At 37.6% G+C, this 21428-nt stretch overlaps 1 protein-coding gene across 1 annotated transcript in view; it reads right to left on the bottom strand.

Annotated features, from left to right (window-relative positions):
• Positions 1 to 21428, bottom strand: part of LTBP1 (latent transforming growth factor beta binding protein 1) — a gene marked incomplete at its 3' end in the record, with an annotated part of 105829 nt that overhangs the window by 65206 nt on the left and 19195 nt on the right. Inside the window, exons 2-4 of the mRNA XM_010009747.1 lie at positions 20278 to 20502; positions 16710 to 16987; positions 4667 to 4769 (exon numbers count right to left, since the gene is read on the bottom strand). Coding sequence (XP_010008049.1) covers positions 4667 to 4769; positions 16710 to 16987; positions 20278 to 20502 — 606 coding nt within the window. The remainder of the gene's footprint in view (positions 1 to 4666; positions 4770 to 16709; positions 16988 to 20277; positions 20503 to 21428) is intronic.

Genomic DNA, 21428 nt, shown 5'->3' with positions numbered 1-21428 from the left:
AGCAGGAAAAAAAACCCCAAAAACACAAAAACCCACAAAACCCCCCAAACACATTACTTTCCATCTTAACTCTATATAAACTGTCAAAGAAGACTGAGTTAGATAATGTTTTCAATTGGCTCCACTTCACATATAATACCTGAATAGCTTATTTTAAAACAGGTAACTGGTTGAATATAAAGGTAGAAAGAAAAGAGAAATTATTCTCATCAGTTATAAAGCTTTTCCTATTCTTTGGAAAAATTTAAGTGCTGATCCTGAGTAGCAGGTTTTGGAGTGAGATAGTTTTAATTCATATTGATGTGAATTATTTAAAAAAATTGCTTAATTAGAACATTAAGGTTCTCTTTAGAGATTCCTTAAAGTGATAAAATGGTTAAACACAAAAAAGGCAAGGGTCAAAGTACAGCAACAGTGCTCTGAGCACACACTTCTCCATCTTTACTTTGACTACAAGCATGTCAATACAAATTAAAATTTGAAAAATTCATCTCTCACTTTAGTGGCAGCTACACATTTATTTTTAAGGTAGCTCCAATCTTTTCACAGTGTTAATATTAAAATAAGTTGAAATTTAAGCTGAGATATTCAAAAGCACAATGCATTAGCCTACTCCTGGTCCTCAAAAATGTCAACAAAACTCCTAATGCTCATGCTGGCAGATTCAGATTCATAATTGCACTGCTTATGTCCTAACTTACCCGTATTTGCCATTACAGATCTGACTTAATTCACACTAAAAGCAGAAGAGTCTCTAACTTTTTGTGGATGGGAATGGTACCCTGAAGTACAGACTGGCAGAGGAAGAGAGAGAGAGCAGAGCTCTTCCAGCTGTAAATGGAGAGCATGCCCATAAGCTATGCCAGGCCCCTTCTAGTGCTGCAATGCATTTTCCCTTCCAGGGTGACTCAGCTGCTCTAGGAAGTGCAGTGGTGGAGTGAGGTCAGAGATTTTAACCTCTTCTTTTAGCCTCTCCCTCCCTCCTCATCCTCCTACTCCCACACTGAACAGGAAACAGCGGCTTACTAGCAGCTGTTTTCTTCCTTCTACAAAGAGCAGCAACATAACCAGGTCACAGCAGACGAAGGAGCTTGTTCAGTGATGGCTACTGGATCCATGTGGGAACTGGACAGAGTCCTACATTACTTACCCTTTACTCACATAGACAACCCGTTTGTAATTATTAACTTTTAGCAAGAAGCCTGAACAATCAGAACATTCCCAGTGTAACACAGAAATGCACTTTGTCTTAAAAGTCATCTTCTGTAGAAGTCCTCAAAAATGAAGATCTGTTCCAAAATGTTGTTTTTTGGTTTTCAGTAATACTGAATAACCCATAAACTTACAAACATGGGAGCTGTCTCTGGTCAAGACACTTGACTTTGCAAGAACACAGAAGCCCTGACTGAGCAGTGTCTGTTACCCAAAATATGCAAGTACATCTTTACAAAGTGACAAAGTGCTATTTAAGTCCATGGGAACATGGCACACACAAACTTACACACATTGTTAGGTAGCTGACTGAAGAGAGAAGAAAAGTGCCGGCTAATGAGACTGAATTATATGCGTAAATATTTTGCTGAAGTGGGTTTTGCAGAGGGTCATATTAAATGCAACCTGATTACATATTATTATTAAAACAGGTCAATCTTGAACAAAGTTTATGAAGCATAAAACCATAAAAGCAAACGGAAGCTTGTTTTCTTCCAAAAAGTCTACAATAAAGATGGTAATACCAATATAGTGTAGTATCAGAACAGGTCAAAATTACACGGGACTATTGTGGGACCAACATTGCCTGCTGATGCACTACCATGAACATCACTTAACTGATAACTTCCTAACAATTTACTTGATTCCTAAGTTTTTCCATCCAATAACATACATATATATGTATAAAATATATATAAATCTATATATAAATATATGCATACTCTTTTTACCACTAAAACATTCTTATTACTGTAAAAACAACAACCAAAAAGAAAACTCAAAACCTTGATGAATAGAAATCCTTAAGCACCACTCTACGCTTCGATTACATCTTGTAAAAAATTTACATTTATCTCTAGAGATTGCTTGCTCTACAGAAGCATAACATTTTGATACTAACATGAGGCTAAATTTGACACCAATGCCCAAAGGACACTTAGGCCCAGATCCTAAATAGATTTGAAAGTTCCAGTTGTGTGCCTAAATTCAAACTGAACATCTATAAAACTGTAAGATGCTGTAAGACCACTTGAACTCCTGCAAGACTCTGAATTTACCACCTTAAGTTCTTAGAATTCTGAAAATTCACCATTTGCATCCATGCAGAATTGCCGTAAGTCCTGGCATGATTGAACAGCATCATGCTCAACTAAATCAAATCTAGACAGAAAATACATATACATCTGTCAAAGCTTCCTGACAGATTCAGTGAATATTCTTGAAACATACACCTACTAAATCATACTTTTTATATAATGTAGTGTTAGATGAGAATATATTTTAATCTGGAGAAAACAGACAGTGCACCATCTCTTCCTCGCTTCTTAAAACACTACAGTGAGAGCTCCCACCTAGAAAGATGAGATGTATCCTATTATGTCTAGGAGAAACAAACCCTTACTTTCCAGGAATCTTTTAATCACAAAGACAGGATTATTCCAAATGGCAAAATTCTCTGTCTCCTCTTGAATTTGTACAGCTACATTCAAAAAAACAATTCCAGATTGAGCTAGAAAGCAGAAGCAAGCATGACTCATACCATAAGTAATTAAGGACACTGGGAAAGAGACTGTCCAGTCCTGTTCCAAGAATTGTTTCTACATTTTAAGGTTTCTGCATCTCCTCATAGGTATAAAATGCAGATTAGAAATTCTTCTGGCAGATAAAGGAACACTCTGAATTGTCCCATCTTGAGTAAGTGTGCTAGTCATTAAGCTTTTATCATCAAAGGACAGTGCTCATCCCATTAGCATTTTTTAAAAAAATTATTCTTACTCAGTGCTTGGAAAAAAGTATGGTGGAATCAATTCCCTTCAGAAGAGGCTTTAGGGTGAGTTCAGGCACTTCTCTGGACCCACCTAGAAAGCATCTGGGGACCAGAATTTCAGACATGGTTTGTCCCAGTATTTCCCTGTTTGCTTGCTCTTAACATCATACCAAGAATGCTGGCATTAAGCAGCTGCCTGACTAACATGTCCATTGCGGATTCCAGGCTGAGACAACTAGTATTTTACCTGAGCTATGAAGAACTAGCAAATGGACTTCCTTTTGAACCAGGCACCAGAAATTTGTATTAGTAGTTCTAACCAGTTTTTGGCTGAAGCACATCTCAGGGTCTCATCATTTTTCTCATGGCACACCTACGTCCACTAAGCACCATTCAGCATACCCACATGCTTCTGATGAACAAGACTTTCATTTGTACTAAAATTGCTACACCTTTGGAGAAAGTTATAAAATTAGTACACATCTCACAATTCATATACCAATACAGAATGCATGTCTGTCAGAAACTGCATTTATGTTACAGGAATAAAAATTTGCATACCCAAGTCTTTTATTAACTACAGCCCTCAAAGACCCCAAGGAGGCTTTGTTTCAGAAGCGCATCAGAAGATAACCATACTCCAAAACACAAAATTTGAATGCTTCATAAACTAGCAGACCAGACTGAGTCAGCATAAATTCAGATCAGTCTCCCATAGAAGAAACAGTCAGAAGTAGGAGTTACAGCAGATTTTCTGCTAGAGTTGTATTTACATCCATATTAAGACTTACAGACAAAAATATGCTTAAAAAAAGTAATAAAAAAATTAATAAATAAATCAAACACTGAAGAGATTTCCAGCATTGCTATCTGTACGAGTAACAGGGGCCTAGAAGACCTAGGAAAGAGGACTGCAACTCCCTGCACTAGTTTTTGCCCGATAAATGCAAGTCCACCACATCTGCAAAACTGAGACTACATTATCTTTTCTCATCTTTCGTTTAGTGATGAAAATACAATGTGACAGAGAAGTATTACTATTCCTGTGCAATAGTAATGCGATTCACCACGTTTAAGAGACTAGCTTCACCTATAATACAAATAACTTGAAATTTCTTTCTCATTATAATATAATGTCAAATCATAACAAAATTGTGCAGAAAGTCTTTGTCATTGCCTAACTGTTGAGGAAGATATCTCAAAAACAGAGCAAAAAAATGCAACAGACAATTTAGAGCCTGGAAAACTTTGGCTCCTAACTTGAAAGTTCATCTGCAGTCCCAGGAGGTCACTGCATTCTCTCCAAGCAGTAACTGGCGCCTCTATAATTTAACATTTCTGTGCAAACTTTAAAAAAATAAATCCAGCTGGAAGAGGCAGGATGATTCAATGTCATTATCCTTTCTGCACTGAGAAACCGCAACAGTGCATCACTGACTTAAACAAGAAGGAAGGGAAAAAAATCCCAATGACGTTAACTTTGCTGGCTGCACTGAATGCCTGCATATTGTAACTCTGCTGGCATGCAGGAGAATTCCAGTTTCTACAGCTTGCCCCTCATCAAACCATAGCATATTCTTTTTACTATCTGCCTTCCCCTACCCCCCCTAAAAAAAAGAAAAATAGTTCCTCACGGAACAAAAAGTCATAAACTGATCCAGAGAATAACAACAAAATAGCACTTACATGGCTTCTTAGGACATTTCTGGCACTTGTTAAAACCCCAGGAAGTACCCACGGTTCCACAGCAGTCTTCTTGCTTGGAAAGGCCAGGAAGTGCTTTGCCACACTGGAATAGTCAGGTAAAGAACATTCTGGTTAGCAATACTCTATGGTGCTCACTTCTAGTACAATATTCTTTTTCAGTCATCTTGGGTCAACCTCTTGCTGAGACACTGGAGCTCTCAGCTAAACTTAATTACAGCCCATGCATTGCAGTGGCTCTTTACACACGCATGAGTAAATTAGGTGACATTATAATCTTTCCCTGTGTCAACTTCAAAAGGAGGAAAAAGAAGAGTATGATATAGGAATGAGTGAGGGTATTTCGAATGTAATAACTTGCCTTTGGCACCTATTCCCTGCATTTTTCCTCCTAAAACCATGCTCATCCACTTTTTCAAAAGCTGTATAAATTGTCTCAAATACCTGATTACTCTCAAAGACAAAAAGACTGATTTCTATAACATCATTTCCTATTAAAAAGCCTCAACTTCCTGCCAACTTCTGCTTAATGTTTAGAAACACTTACTAAAAATTGCCAGATTATAATGACAGATTCTGATGTCCAGATACTGAAGAAGGTAACACAAATAAGATGACCAAACCCAGTTACTGATGTCTGTGTTATTCTAAACAAGTGTCTCTGTCCCCATGCAAATATTCATATTAATCTTGCAATAAATTCTGAGGTCAGTATTCCTCTGATCTCACCCCAATCAAGAATATACTTATTATGTTTTTTATTAATAAGAATGCTAATATTTGGGAACTTACACAGTACTAGTTATATTATTGACTTTTGTAATTTTCTTTCATTTTGCATGGTAAAGAAGGCTTGAACCTATTTCTGAGATGCAGACATTAAAAAAAAAGTACAGCTAAATATAAAATAGAAGTGCACAAAGTGCAAGAGAAGTAGACAACAACTGCACTTATTAATACTGTCAAAGCAAATGCTAATGCAAATTGCAGCAAACAATTCAAATGTGCCAAAGTGTGAATCCTCAATATGGAGCGAGTAGATCTTCCCTAATCTAACTTTCCTGACAGCATATAAACCTCTGACCCAAATGCTCACTGCTGCTGAGCTCTCAGCTCAAGATTGCTGGCTTATCCTATGGAACAGGCTGCGGCCTTGTGGTTGGTTTCACTTCAGCTGGTAATTCGGTCACTCTGCATTGGGTGTGAATGCACAGGCACTGATAGCTTCCTCCAACCTTCCCACAATGTTTTAATCATATTGACATCCATGAGTCAGTGATGTTTCTGAAGTACAGAGTTACTCTCTGTAGCTTCACAGTGTGACAACTAATAGGATAGCAGGCTACCCCACAACGTCAGGGCTCTGACTCATCAGAAGGTCCCCTCCTTGCACTGGGAGGGGTGGCAAGGCCTCATCCCAGCCATCTTCTCTGCCTCTTTTTCCATAGATACTTCCCAGATGCCTCCTGAAATAGCTCAGCAACAAATTAAAAGCAGTTCCACTTCACTGTTTAAACATCTAAATGTAAAGTGCAGCCTGCAGCAGCTCAGCATTTGCTGCATGTGAAGCTTAGACATCTGTCAAGGGATGTGTGAGCAGCTGGGAGCATCCTGCTCCAGTAAAAGCCAGCCTGTCTTGTGAAATGTGTTATTAGCACCAAGGCAACTTAGTGAAGTTACGGTGCACCTCTGCACATCACCCCAGTAGAAGTGGTTAGCACCACTTCTGCTTTGAGTGACACATGAACAGCGTAAAGAACACAGTGGTCAAACAGGTTAATAGAGACTGCTCAGTTATTGCGGAACTTTAGGAGTCTATTTTCACACTCTTGTCTGCAGTGGGTCTTCTGACATTTTCTCATGTTCCAAGAGGTGATAAACAGTCATCACCTGGATGGTATTTGGCTGTGTTAAATAAAGTAATCTAAGCAAGTCCCACTTTTCAGATGCAGGTCTCGGCTTACACTATGTGAATATGTGTCTTTCAGGCTGTCTTGCACTTCCCTATCTTGGGCACTGGCTGGATTAGTACAAGATTGACCATTTCTTATCAGTCAGAGCCTGTTGAGTTCTGTTTCGAAGCAGCAGTTCTTGGCCTGACACTTCCCAAAGGCCATCAAGGTGCACAAACAGGGAATTCTGCTCAATTCCCTCTGCTGCAGCAACTTGAATGTTTCCAAAACTGGAACTAGCTCTCTCAACTGCCTCTGGCTAGATGATGCACAGATTTTACTGCATTACCAGAAGCTCAAAAATCTCCCAACTAAAAAGTATTCATAATTTCTCTTCCAAGTGGCTGTTCTAAAACCATAGAGAATTCCTGTTGCATCTTTATACAGTCGTGGTTTCTCAGCTTGCATCTCCTGTGAACATGCTCTAGGAAGGACCATTTTACTTTATAATCACAACTACTCAGTTTTATAATTACAGCTGCTCAATTCCTTTTCTAACACTGGACTGCTGCTTCAAAGACAGAAAAGCCACTTACTGAAGTCATAACTGTGGCTGTTATTTGAGTCAGCTAAACCACTTTGCACTTGACTCTTCTCCCCACCGTGTGCCTCAGTTTTACAACTCTCCTCTCTCTGAAAAGAAGTAAGAGGAATCAAGGCTGGTGCTGCACCTCCCCTTATGATCTCAGAAATGGAGCATTTGGGCAGCAAGGCACATTACCTAACACCCAGTGTTTCTCTGCAAGGTCACAAGCCTCAAGGACACATCCCAGCAGCTTGTGTGTGTCAAGGCAAGACTCCACTAAGATGAGAGCCAACAAGCCATCATGAACTGGTTGTTTTCAGGTTTGTTTTTTTTTCTTTTTCCCCAGAACAGAAAAGGTATCATTTAGTAGTGGTAAATTAAAAGCATGTAAAACAATGAAGAAGAAAAGGAAAAAAAAAAAGAGGAGGAAAATGGATTACAGCCCACTTATAGTTTAGGTGTGGTGCTACAGCATTTGCACTCTACTGAAAATCATGATCTCTGTGGTCATAACTTTTTCAAATTTCCATATAAAAACCATGAGCAAAAATAAGGATGCCAAAGTCTGAGTCATCTGGCAACTGTGGTTTGTAGTCCTGTCAGTAAAAACTGGCAATGATTAAAGCTGCTGCTCCCACTGCCTCTATGGTGAATTAAAGCTTGAAGAATCAATGATAACTTGGTTAATGTGCAGATCATTGTAGAAACTGGTCAGGGAGGAAAAGCAACTGCCATATGGGACTCCTAGTGGTGTTAGATCTGTGTAATTTTGAAGCTATGCATCAGAAAAAATGACTGCTCTGCAAAGTCCTAAGCCAAGCAGAAACAGTTCGTCTATAGCTAATAAACACCGATTTCTCTAAACCTGTATTAGAAGTACCTCTGATAGTGCTTTAGATATTTCAATACTCATGGCACTGCACAAACTGTTTCCCAGCCAGCTACAGTTTCTTAAGATGCTCCTCCCTTTCACAAACCCTAAACATCAATGAACCAAAGCTATTTCTACAGATCTCAAAACCTTTAAGGTAATTCCTATCCACTTAAGAGTCTTTCACACTTCCTACTACTGAGAACAAGGCATCAGTTCTTCAGACAGTCTTTTCCAGTCTCTGAGTCACAAGTGACTGGAAAAGTCCTTGGGGGAATCCATAACTATTTTTAGTTTGTCTCACCATTCAACACAACTCCAACACATAAATATAAACCTAAAATAAGCAGGGAAGCTAAAGAAAAGCATACAGGTCATGCTATGCATGAAGATGATGACATTCCCTAAGCATACGTTTATACTTTTCTATCCATCATCCACACACATTTTAAACTAATCTAGCCTGTATTCCTGAGGGCTTCTGGAATAGAGAAGAGATTTTCATGAATGATACCTCTGTCAGAAGCTAATGATTTAGAGATAACTCTTACTAGTTCAGAAGGCAAAAAAAGTCATGAAGGATTGGTATAAAAGAGCTCAACTGTGCTGAAAGAGGCTCAGCAGTAGCAGCAGTATGAGGCACACATGGTACTGCTATAAAACAAAGTTCTTCCTGGGTAAAGCACTCACAGACACTGAAAGTATTGTTTCGAATCCACATATTTTTCCCCATGCGTGCCTGGGCTTCTATGCCAATATTTTATATAACTGAAGGAAATACTGAATATTCCCACTGATAGACTAAAGTTCTAGCTGGCCCTGTGATGGTGCACAAAGGCCACCCCAAGCCACATCATGTATTTGGTCCTCTCTCCAGACCACAGCCTCTGCAGTATCTCCATAGTCTTAGAGGGCTTAATAGTATTGGAGCTGTGCACTGCCACCAGGCTTTCATGTGTTCTTCAATGCCAGGGAAAAAGAAGAATTATATCCTCAAAATCCCTCTTCTAAAGCAGCAAAAGACATTTATTCAGCTCCCTGTAAAGTGCAGTAGAGAGCCCAGTCTGGCAATTAGTCTCAGGGCAACTGCAAAGGATTCTGGCCAAAGGACCACAACATTTCCTGGGACCCCCACTCCTGTGTGACCCGTCTACAAATCCCTGTCATGAGCTGTTAGTTAAAACCACAATACAGGCATAAATAAAGGAGTGTCACATGATTAACTATGATTGAAATTGATAGGTGCTTTGCCTGAGTTAATAGCTAATGACTCTGGGATTCAGCTCAAAAGACTGCATTTCACATACCACAACAGCAGAAGTGAATGGATACACTGTTTAACTTTCTGTAAACTATTCAACAGGCACAGACCTTGGATTGTTGCTTTTTCTTTTTTTCCTATAGGCGCGACAAACAGAGTAAGAAACCTCAAACTTAATAAATCGTATTACTGAAACAATTAACAAACATACTTAATTAGCTTATTGACCAGCTGAATTACAGGTTGTTACAAATTAAGACTATTATTCCATGAAGCACTGGTTGACTAACAGGCATTGTCTCATAAGCAGAGGAGAGAAACTTAAATACTTCCAGACTTTCTAAAAGAACTGGTAAAGAATTTGTTTTGGCTTTAGCAGAACATTCTTCGTAGGCAAGTAAAAATTATCCAGCTTTCTTCTATTTGAGTAATTAAAACAATGTTTGGTGTTTTTGGTATCTGATACATCTTTAATCTTCTGATATTTCAGGGTATTGGTCTTGCAAAGAATCTATTGTGAATGAAGCATTAATCCTGGAAATGAATCCGCATTGATTTCTGACAGTCTATTTGTTTAAGAACTTCAGAAGCCAAACCATGAGCTTCAAGGAATTCCAGACAGTTATTTTATGAGATGGTATTTTTAAGACTATTCTAAAGAAAAAAAGTTTTAAAACTGCTCTGAGAAAAAAAGTACCAGTATGCAGCACTGGTAGTGCTTCATACTTGTATAATTCTTCCTGCCTAAGGAATATGAATAGGGAAGTTCATTTCATACACCTGTCAAAAAATGAAAATACCCGAAATTTACCTCCGTAGGAAATGTTTTGTTAAAACTAAAGTTCAAGAGGGATATTTATACAGTTGAATGAATGACTTCAACTGGGATATTACCACTGTCATTACCTCCAGACTACATACACTACAGTCACTGCATGTAGTAGTATCTATACCTTAGGCTGTGTATTAAGAGCTATCAATACATTTTGCTGCTGATTTTTAACTCAAAAACTTTGATGCCCTTGTTTAATATTTCCTTTTCATGAAAAACAGTGATCTAAACCCAGTTCCTGAAAACTTTATGCATATTCTCGAAGTTAAGTACCTGATCAGTGTGTGCCCTGTCTGAATCAACTTAAGTAAATGCAATTTGCAGTCAGAATCTTTATCACAATATTGTGTTGACAATTTCTGACCTTTTCCAGTTGCCCCCTATCACTTGGTTTATTTTGTATTCTACCAAGCCTGACAGCATAGAGAAGGGTGTTGCTCAAACTAAAACAAATGTTTCTTGTAAAAGACATCACTGAAACGCATTAGTAAATAAACTATTTCCATGCGAATTTATCCCACTAAAGCTACTGATCAATTAACATCTATTTATCAGGCATATTTATTACTTACTAGAACTAAGCAGCATTTGAAACATTTAAATGAGTATGTGTTTTGATCACACTGAAAAAATGGACAGCCCTTATAATTTTCAGTAAGCCTTTACAAGTATTCACCATTAATGTGATTCAGCTTAATTTTAAAAAATATATATAAAAATACACTTCTATTGTCTGCTATAGCTGGTATGTTTTTCTTTAATACAATTTTCCAGAGTATTACTATAATACACCAAATTTCACCTTAATACCAGAGCTGCTCTAATTCAGGCCCTCTTTCCAACAGAACTGTACCAAGTACAGATCTTTTCTGCAACACCTGTCAAAGTACTTTGCAAGGGAAGCAGAAAGCATTATTTAGCAAACAACAAGTAAGGAGTGGGACATATCCCCCAAACACAGCAACCTGGAACCGACCCAAATTTAAAATACCCCAATAAAAAGGGCGGATCAGAGACAGTAATTTTTAAATTCTTTCAGTGATCACTTCAGAGAACAGTCCAGCTCCTCTCAGCAGTTACACAGCACAATTGAGGGACAGGGAGGAGCAATGAACAAACGTAGACAGACATGACTTCTTAGCAAGCTTCTCTTCTGGACATTTAGGCATATGTTGCCTTCAGCCAGATAAGCAACTTCAGTATCTGTCACTCTTTAGAATAACAACTCTTTTTTATTTTTGTGCTTATATTATAGATGCTGAGATCACCAGAATTTTCCTTTGGTAAAACCAATACTCAAAAATAACTGCTGAAATGAACAGCATTACTTGTGAATCTAGACAGAAAGAAACTGCTTTAGAGAAATTTGGAAATACCAGCTTCTCCAATTTCCTGCTGCTTGCAAAAAATGCCTCTCTCCTTACAGTTAAGCAAATAAAGGGACAAATCAATTTTGAAGGAAAAAAAAAGTTACTTTTTTAGTCAAAATACTGAAATGCAGTAACTATATGAAAACACATTAATATCTTAGTAGACACTTCAAAGTGATCTTGGACAAAAAAAGGATACTTAATTATCTTTATATTAATTTTGACAGATGGTAGGCATCTGCATTCTTTTCTCAATTTAAATGAAAAGTAATCATATGCAAAATTAACAGGACTCAAAATTACCAACACAATCTTTACTAGGTGCACCACTGACACTGTAAAAATATTTTAGGAAATAATGAGGTGATCTGTGTCATAAAGCTGTTTTTAGTAGAATTAAAATAAAAAGCAGCCAAAGAGAAGGAATTCTAGAAGAAAAATATAATCTTCTTATATGCTTGCTTTTTAAGTAGGATGTAAAGAATCTCTGGTCTAGGATGACTGACTCCTTGGATTTCAGAAATACAGGACTACATGGCTGTACAGGACACCACATCCAGTCTCCAGCTTTTGAAGACACCATAATATACAGTGCTCCCCAGAAATTTACCATTCTCCATCTTAAGTGGGATTTTTCTACCCTACTGCTTCCATTGTATCTGTTTCTCAACTTCAAGTCTCTATTTTCTCAACGTAAGTTTCTATATAAAGTGTAAGTTTAGGTAAAGGTTTATTTCCTATGTTTTTGTGACAAGAAGTTTCTGGCCTGTAGCTTAACTTGGTTTCTTACACAGCCTGCAAAAATCTTTTTGGTAGTAGGAAAGCATTTGGTGAACCACAGCTTTTACAGGACATATCATAGTAAGGAATCATGTAACATGGTAAGCTATCCTGGCGCAATCATCATTAACATCTCCCATAGGAGAAATAATTGCTAAGTGTTCCACTCAGAGAAAATAGAGGCAGCCAGGAAAAGTGAACTGACTTGAGTAGAAAAGAGAACCATCAAGAACATTATTTGCTTCCCCTATTGCTTTTAAAAAATTGAAACATTAATACTACTTTTACAGTTGCTCTTTTCACTGTCTTTCCAATGCTGAGGACACTTCAGAAAACAGTCACAATTAAGCAACACATACATACATGTGCATATGTATTTATTAAAGCATACATCTTTAGTCTAAAACTATGAAATTTCATTCCTCTAGCCCCTCTCTCCTCCTGCTCTCCTAAGTTTGTAGACTGACACTTTCACACATCACTTACTACACTTTTCTCATGGGCATGAGACAGTACAGACAGCTACATGAATAGGAGGTCTAGAAGAATTGTGTAGTTAATTAAGAGTGATTGGAGGCCTGAGAATACAGCTAGATTGTTCAAGGTTTTGAACCAGAATGTCCTCCATGGTTCAGTTCAGGGTGGCTCCAGTTGCTGACTTTAACACTGTGCACACTGTTGGAAATATACTGCAGAAAATACACCCCTGCTCTCTTGCGATTTGAGTACAGCAACTACCCTAGTCTTTTTGCAGGACTACTGTTTTTGGATGAGATACATTAAAGGAATTTAACTAAGGTGGGGTGCAGAAGAATGTGTTGGGAATTGAAAAACATTCCACAGGAAGTGGGGAAGAAACCCAAAGTATTAATATCAGAGGACCTATAATTGAAGACCAGCTGAAATTCAAGGAAGAAGGAGAAAAAGACGGAGAGAATCATAAAATGGTAGAGGTTACATACATACATACAAAATCACAGCAGAGATTCTAATACTGGTTTTATCCTGTGCTTTTAGCCTGGACTTAAAGTAATTTCAGAAAGTCTTTGTTAACTTGGTTGATTTGCCTATAAGAGGCCACACACATCCTTCCATCAGTCCCCTCTGATCCTGGGACATTTAATAAAACATTTCTGAAGCCAAACATACAATCTACCCTACAAAAAAAAAGTATAAACACTGATGTTTGTTGGAAAAAAGTACAGATACTCAAATTAACCAGCATAAACTCCAGAAAGGACTTGTGACACATTACTACTCATAGTAAAAGCTCAGTTTAGCATACTGTCTGAACAGATAGAGAATCCTCACATTTATTAATAAAAGTATCAAAGAAATGGAAAATCAAATTCTTTTTAGAATTCAGATTCAAACCTGAAAGGTGAATGAATCACTTAAACCTATATTTATGTAGGGTCTTAATGAATGCTCTACAAAAATGCCACACTACAATTCTAAACTGAACCATTAAATTAAAACAAAAGGTCTCCGAAATCCTTAGTATGCTCTTCTCCAAGACTGACACTGAAAGGACCAATGAAATTTGTAAAAAAATGAGAACATGCATTATTCTAAACTAGGAGGCACAACCTTTTCTTAAGAGCATGGCAAACACACATTTTTCCAGGCAAATACTGAAAAAAAAAAAAAAAAAAAATTAAAAATAGGGGATTGAACTTCTAGTAGGATTCCAAGTCAGGCATGAGGGCAATGCAAGCTTATTTTCCCTTTTCTCCCCTCTTACAAGGAGGATTTTACTGTCTTGGTGAGTGATTGTTGAGTAAGCTTTAGTTTCAAAACCATTGTAATGTGAGGGGCATGCACAGGACACTGAAAGTTTTAGCTGTCATTTGAAATACCTCACACACGTGGCAGAAAGAACAGGCAGGAAACTGGTCAAGCATAAGAGGTAAGAGATAAAAGATGCCAAGTCTAAGATTGAGGAAGAAATTTTGTCTTGAGGATGATAAGGGGACTGGAGCACCTCCCCTACGAAGACAGGCTAAGAAAATTGGGGCTGTTCAGACAGAAGAAGAGTAGCCTGCGTGGTGACCTAATAGCAGCCTTCCAATATCTGAAAGGGCCTACAAAGATGCTGGAGAGGGACTCTTCATCAGGGGCTGTAGTGATAAGACAAGGGGTTTAAAGTTAAACAGGGGAAGTTCAAGTTAGATATAAGGAAGAAATTATTTACTGAGAGGGTGTCGAGGCACTGGAATGGTTTTTGCCCAAAGAAGTGGTGAATGCTCCATCCCTGGCAGTGTTCAAGGCCAGGCTGGATAGAGCTGTGGGCAACACGGTCTAGTATGAGGTGTTCCTGCCCATTGCAGCAGGGTTGGAACTAGATAATCTTATGGTCCTTTCCAACCCAAACCAGTCTGTGATTCTATGATATAAGTGCAAATAGAAATACAAATTAACAATAAACTATTATCATAATTATTTCCAGAGTTTTATGATTGCACATTATAATGCTGTATTTGCTAGATCTCTCATTCTTAGGAAACAACAGAGAAACAGTTGTTTGACACAGGTCCTGCTTCATTTGTCATGTAAAAATCCATGAACTTTCATTTCAACATGTGCTTCCACACTTATTCAAAGAATAAATTCATAGTTTTACTATTCCTGAAACAGACAAGGACGAAAAGCTCATCAGTATAAATTAACACTGGATCCCAAATGAAGCATTTAACAATTAGTGAGTACTAGCCTTTAACGTTCCATTCACAAACTTCACTCCTAGAAACATTCTTGGGGCATAATGACATCCCATTGCATCTTTTTCAGAATTAACTGGTTTTAAGCACCCTTACATGGTGACCTAGCATAAACAGGCCACACCACTGACTTTTGAAAGAGTTTTTTATGTCACTAGTAGGAATGCTACAATACCATGCAGAAACCAGTCACTGAAAGGGAAAAAGAGAAAATGGTTTGCAGAAAAAAAGTCAGTTCTTTGGAGCTGGCAGAGGATGACAGATAAAGGAACTGTGATTTCAGACTGAGGTTCCAGAAGGTAACTGCTATCACTACCTTGGGATCTGCCACCTATGTTACTCTCAGCCTGCTTCTGACTGCATTGTGCTTCTTCCTGTTCCCCATCACTGATCCTCTCCAAAGCTCCCTGCCCCTCTGAGTGAGGTCTTTTCTTCTTCCTCCTGTACTCCCCTTTTCCTGCCTTTTTTTTTTTTTTTTTTCCAGGGCGTGAGTGCTGCTTGGAAGCCATGAGAAAGTTTCCTTGCTGTCAGTTCTAACACTTGGCATCACAGCATTCACTGACAGCTAGAAGAACACTTGTAAAGGACATTTTGCTCCAGTTATGCATTTCAGGGACACATTTCATCATGCTCTGTGCAGGTAAAATCCAAATATTTGTGGAGTATATTGGAAGTATATTTTCAGATGCTTGAAAATCAGCTAACTTTGGGTTCATGTTACTGGAAGGACCAAAAGCAGAGTAAGCATTTATTTTGGAATAAATTTAAGTTTCTACTTCAAAGCATACAGATGATCCAAATCGTCAATGAAAAAGTCATAAATAATTTTTTTAACCTGAGTGAAACAACATATTCATTCTCTAACATCATCCCTAAAAAAAACCCAAGTGAGTGATTTTTCTAAAACCTCCCACAGAATTTCAGCCCGAGGCCCACATTCAGCTAAGGGGGAAAAAGAAAATAAAAAAAAAAAAAAATAAAATCAAAGTTAAATTTCGGCAAGGTGATAAGCAATAAATCACAGGGTCTGGTAACTTTTTAACAATCTGTTCACATATGCTTTTTTCCCCTCTCTCTGTATATTTACATGGAAATGCAAAACTGGTAACGCTGTGTCACTTATTAAAATGCTTTCAAGAGCTGAAAGACGTGCAATTTTGAATAGCCAAATGTAAAAACTGATGTGAACATACTATTTTAAACTGAACTAAGATTTTATTGCTCTAGTAAACATTCCTTGGTTTTTTCTGTTTTTTTCTACCCCATTCAGTGGTCACATTTCAACAGATTCAAAATATTAGCCTACAGTACTGTAACACATATGACATTGTTGAATAGGAATTTCAATGAAAACTTCAAACCCTGGAAAAATATTGGCTGTTGAGATACACATGCAAAAAGGCTCATTAACCAAAGGACAGTACAAGCTGCAGAAGATGGTGTAACCTTAGTTACTCAATCAGGAAAGATAAAAACTGGGATTTAAGTAATGTTTTTTTTTAATTTGGAGAAATAGCTTATAAATAGAGAAGTTAGATTGGCTAGAATAACTGAAATCGGAACGTCTTGTAACAATTTTATACTCTCAAAATCATTTTCTTTTGGAAAAGAATGACAAATGTGTCCTTTCCCAGGATGAGTGAGAATTTTTCTTTCCTTTATAATATTGTTTAAAAACTACCTGTCTCAAAAGCCTGAGCACAATTTTCTTACCTGTGTCCCAATAGTCTCTTGGAAGCAGCGCCCAAGCTGACTTTTAACTGAAACAGGAAACATATGAGGAATGGGTTGTTGATTTGTGTAAGTAGTATGTCCTTTCTGGGTCTTCTGATATGGAAGACCTTGGTAAGAGACCTGTGGATGTACTGGCTGAGGTACTTTCGCTTTTTGTCCTGTTGATGTGCTGTCAATTCTTGAAACTTGATGGATCTGAACTGAGGCTTCAGGGGGATGTTTCACATGGATATTCACTATGTTAGGAGGGAACTTCACTAAAATAATTGAAGGAAAAACACATAAGAAAAATTGGTAGTAAAATATGTCAAAAAAGGTATCTCAGGCACCTCTAAGACATTTGTTTTTGTGCATTAGAATATTTACAGAGTGTCATAAAGGGAGTGAAATATAAATGAAGCCCAAATTTGGAGGTTAGAGGGAAGGATGAAAGAACACATAGACTTTTATTAACAAAGCAAGAAAATGAAAACTGCACACAGGAAAGAACGACATTACAGGATTGTAAAGACTGCTACACAAACATGGATGTCCAAATTGGCTGGTGTGACATTAATATTTGTGGTCGTACTGTGTAATAAGAATCCCATTCAAAGTTCCAGAATTCAAACTCTACTGGGTTATTTTTGGATATATAGTAAGCTTTATTTTCTTTTTCAGATCCATCATCTTTCTCTGGAACAGAGAAGCAGCTTCAGATTTCATCTCTTCACCTTTATGTACCCGCCAAGTCTTGAGTTTGCCCCTGAAAGAGTTGCCAGCAGCTCAACCATCTAAAATCACCACTCCCTTTGTTGAACTTCGAATTCAGGATTTGGCACATAAAGAGGGAGGAAATGTTTTTCAGATACTTCCGTTTTTAAATACAGTTGTAGCTTTAAGTCTGGATATATAGACTGAGACCCTCCTGTCAACGTAACATGCACAGAACTGTTTCTGGCCCTCAAGCCTCTTTTCATTGCATGCCCTTTAAACATGTAACTTAAATTATTGAGGGGAGAGAAGGGGCAGGTAGGAGAGATGTGTACAAACTTCTATAGTTTGTAAGCTGCAAAACTGTTAACATGTACTGTGTCTGGCTGAGTGTCTCTGGTCAGCAAGTACTGCACGGATTACTTGAGGCCAGCCAACCCATTAGACCTAACACCCCTTCCAAACATCAAGAACCAACAAATATCATCTGATATACCTTCTCTATAACGCATACTGGATTGTTGAGTCTTCTGAATTGTTTCCTTGCCTCCAGGAGGCCAGACTGCTCTTTGGAACTTGAGTTTCAGTTCTTACTTCAACCTCACAGCTCCGCTTCCCAGGAAGTGTCTTTCATTTATTTAGGTGTTTTAAAATTACATTATTTTGTAGAAATTGCTTTTGGTTTTCATATTACTTTTATTTCTCTAGGAATATTTTCAGTTTTAATTGGTCTCACACAGGAATTCCTTAAAAAGAAACAAACTTATTTTTACTCTGCCCTGCATTGTTTCATTTATGAAAATATGGAAAACATACTGCAGACGAAACATCAGCAATAAAGTAGATGAAAGTCAGAAAAATGTGGCTGCAGGGCCTTAACAGCTCTTCAGATCTTGCCTGTAGCAGAAGACAACCCTCAAGCAAAATTTATGCTATATGAGTTCTGTTACAGGTACACCCACAAGGAAAAGATCCAGTGTTACAAGGAATAGCAGTAAGGCCCTTCTTAGGCTATTAGACTGGTCTTGCATAGTCTGGCTGTGAAAAGAACAAAGCTCACCCCTCACCCCAATCTAACTATTACCATATATTTTTATGTATGAAGATGGATCCCTTCAACTAGTTTCTCCATCCAGCTGATAAATCTACAAAATATACTAGCCCTCAAGAGAAATCACTGAATTGCACTGCTTTAATCCATTAATCCACCTGGAGATGTTCAGATGCTTAAAACATCAAATTTAGGCTGGTTCCTCCCATATAGTATTATTACCACAATCTTCTCCAGGTCTTGGATCATTGCCTAGATGTGCTGATTATTTTTTATTTCTGCCGGCCATTTCGGGATAAAATGTTTTATTCTTTCCTTGAAAGAAAAGAAACATTCCTCTGTCAACAATCCAACATCCGCATTTGGGCATGTAAAAAGAAGAAAAGGCATTGTGACTGCTGATGGTTCTGATGAGGACTTGAGGGCCAGGAAAAAGAATATTTAAGAGGTCAGACTCTTCAGCAATGAGAAGTCTTTTGTGCGTTTTAAGACAGCAACTCTAAATCTGAAAAAAAACCCCTGTGTCTTAAAATTATTTTTTTTTTTTATGCTCCAACATATTGTCTAAAATAATTTAATCAGGAATGAAATAGTCACAGAAATAAATTGCTGCTCTGCTACGTGTCTAGGTAATTATAAATTACAATCTCCGTTCCCTCTCCCCCCTTTTTTTGTCTTTTATAGTCAGAAAAGTTCTGGGTAGCTTTAGGGCCTAATACTCCATCATGTCAGTGGAAAATATTTCCCAATGGACTGTGTAGCAGTCCCTAGAGAACAAATCCATTGAAAAGATGGAGCAGATACTTAAAAACGTTTGTAAAATACTGTGTTTCCAGGAGAATACTGTCAACACCTCCTTCACAGCTATGTCCCTTTCTGGAAACAGAATTACTACATTAGATTACGTTTATCACAAACACACAAATAGTTTGGCCTCTTAGCAAAGTTATTCAGCAACGAGTTGCCAACAACTGAGCCTCCTCACATCTTTCTCCCATATATTTTGTTTTTACTCAGAGGTAACAATCTTGGAGAGGTAATCATAAAATCACCCTTGACAAGAAAGAAAAAGCAATCTGGCAATTCAAATCAGAATTCAAACTTTCTTTGTTTGGGCAAAATTCGAATAACATTGCAGCTTTTCTTGTTTCTGATGCTCTGCCTTCCTCACAGCATTAGCAGCAGGAAATCCCTACCATTTTTTGCATGATATTGTTATCTGACCTGGAAAGAATGCTCTATTTAACTGAATCATATCATGGCCTATCTACATTAAGAAGTTCATCACAAAATTAACTTATAGTCTCTACCAAGTGATATAACAAAGATAAACATGAATTGTAGTTTTAGTTTTACATTGATTTAAATTTTATCATGTTGAAAAGCTTTGTCTCTTTCCTTCACTAGAAATCGAAAAAACACCTGCAATTTTCTATCTAGGTATACCACAATAAGGACTCTGTTCAGCCAGAATCAGTCTCTTTTTGAACATGTCTGCACTCCTAGAAGAAGGCCCCTGCATTATCCTTTGACTTTGTAACCTGCATTAGATTCCACTGAAAGCAAATTAAATTTACCTATAAACTCTTTTCAATAGCACTGTTATTATTTCAGTCACTGAGCAAAATACTTTCTAGTCATTCTGGTGAGCTCATGACTTAAGTTGTGTGTCAAGATTCACATGACGTAGACAAATCGTTGTCTTTACTGGTTGGATACCCAAGATAAAATTAATTAAATAATATTAATAACATTAATAAAATCAATTCCAAAGGAAAAAATATCTACCAAGAAAAAAGTTACCTTTAACACCTTGCTGTCCAGACATTGTCAGTGGTAGAGTATGAGTAGAGTGGATAATTTGTGATCCTACAGCCTTGTTCACCTGTTGTGGGTGATGGTAGAGTTTTTGAGCATTGGCAGTCTGCACAGGGATTTGACAGAGTTTACCAGTGTAATTAGGAGGGCACTGGCATTTATCTCTAGAACTACACTGGCCTCCATTCATGCACGGAAGGTGGCAAATAACTGAAATTTAAACAGAAAGACAAATTTTGTTAATGACTTCAGCTTTAGTATTATCTGACCACATATCACACACAAGTCGAGAACAAAATGAGTAGGGCTGGGCCCTTCATTCCTCCAACATCTGAGGAATGAATATCCATCTGACATGTGCTTTTAATTGCCTTGTGGTAGAACCACTTCCCTTGCCCTTCTTGTGACCTCTGCCTGTTCACACGTTCTTCCAATGACAAACCCTCCTTTTGACCTCTGCCCGTTTTGCATCTTCTCTCCATGACAAACATGCTAAGCACATTCTCCCCTTAGAAATTGCAGCTATTTTAGTTCAGCTAGATGCTAAATTAATGTACTGCTTGGCTGCATCTCTTAATCACAGCTTTGTACAGGTATTCTTATTTAGTCCATTTCCAAAAATCCTGGACCACCTACACTTCCCTGGAAGAGTGGGGAAAAACTCACCAGAGAATAGACAGTGCTAGGGATAAATTTTCCATTTTCACTTTAAGCTTTGGTTGTACTCTGGAAAACCATGACTTCCTGAGTATCCAGATTTTTGCTTAACATTTTTCTCTCTGATAAAAGAAGCCAATTTGTATACCCACCCACGCAGATAATAAAAACATTGAGAGATTCTACTCAAATGATTTCAGAGACAAATTCCAAAGTATTAAAATATTTTAACAGCAATATAAAGACAGGGTAATTAGTTCTGTACCAGCTAGTACTTGCACATTTACAACAATATAAATGATCAAATGAGACATGAAAAATGTCAACATCAAATGAAAACATTTCTTAACTCAGCTACAAACAGTAATAAGGCATGGTTCAGCACTTTCTAAAAATACAACGTGAGACTTCATCATCAACCATGATCTAGCTGAGCTGTCAACATTTTCAAGAACTAAATGATGTAAAAACAACAGGAA

This window comes from Nestor notabilis, unplaced genomic scaffold (genome assembly GCF_000696875.1).
Source record: "Nestor notabilis isolate BGI_N333 unplaced genomic scaffold, ASM69687v1 scaffold762, whole genome shotgun sequence".
In the NCBI taxonomy this organism is placed as follows: Eukaryota; Metazoa; Chordata; class Aves; order Psittaciformes; family Psittacidae; genus Nestor; species Nestor notabilis.
Note: the sequence above shows the minus strand (reverse complement) of the source record. Positions and strands in the feature narration are given on the sequence as shown.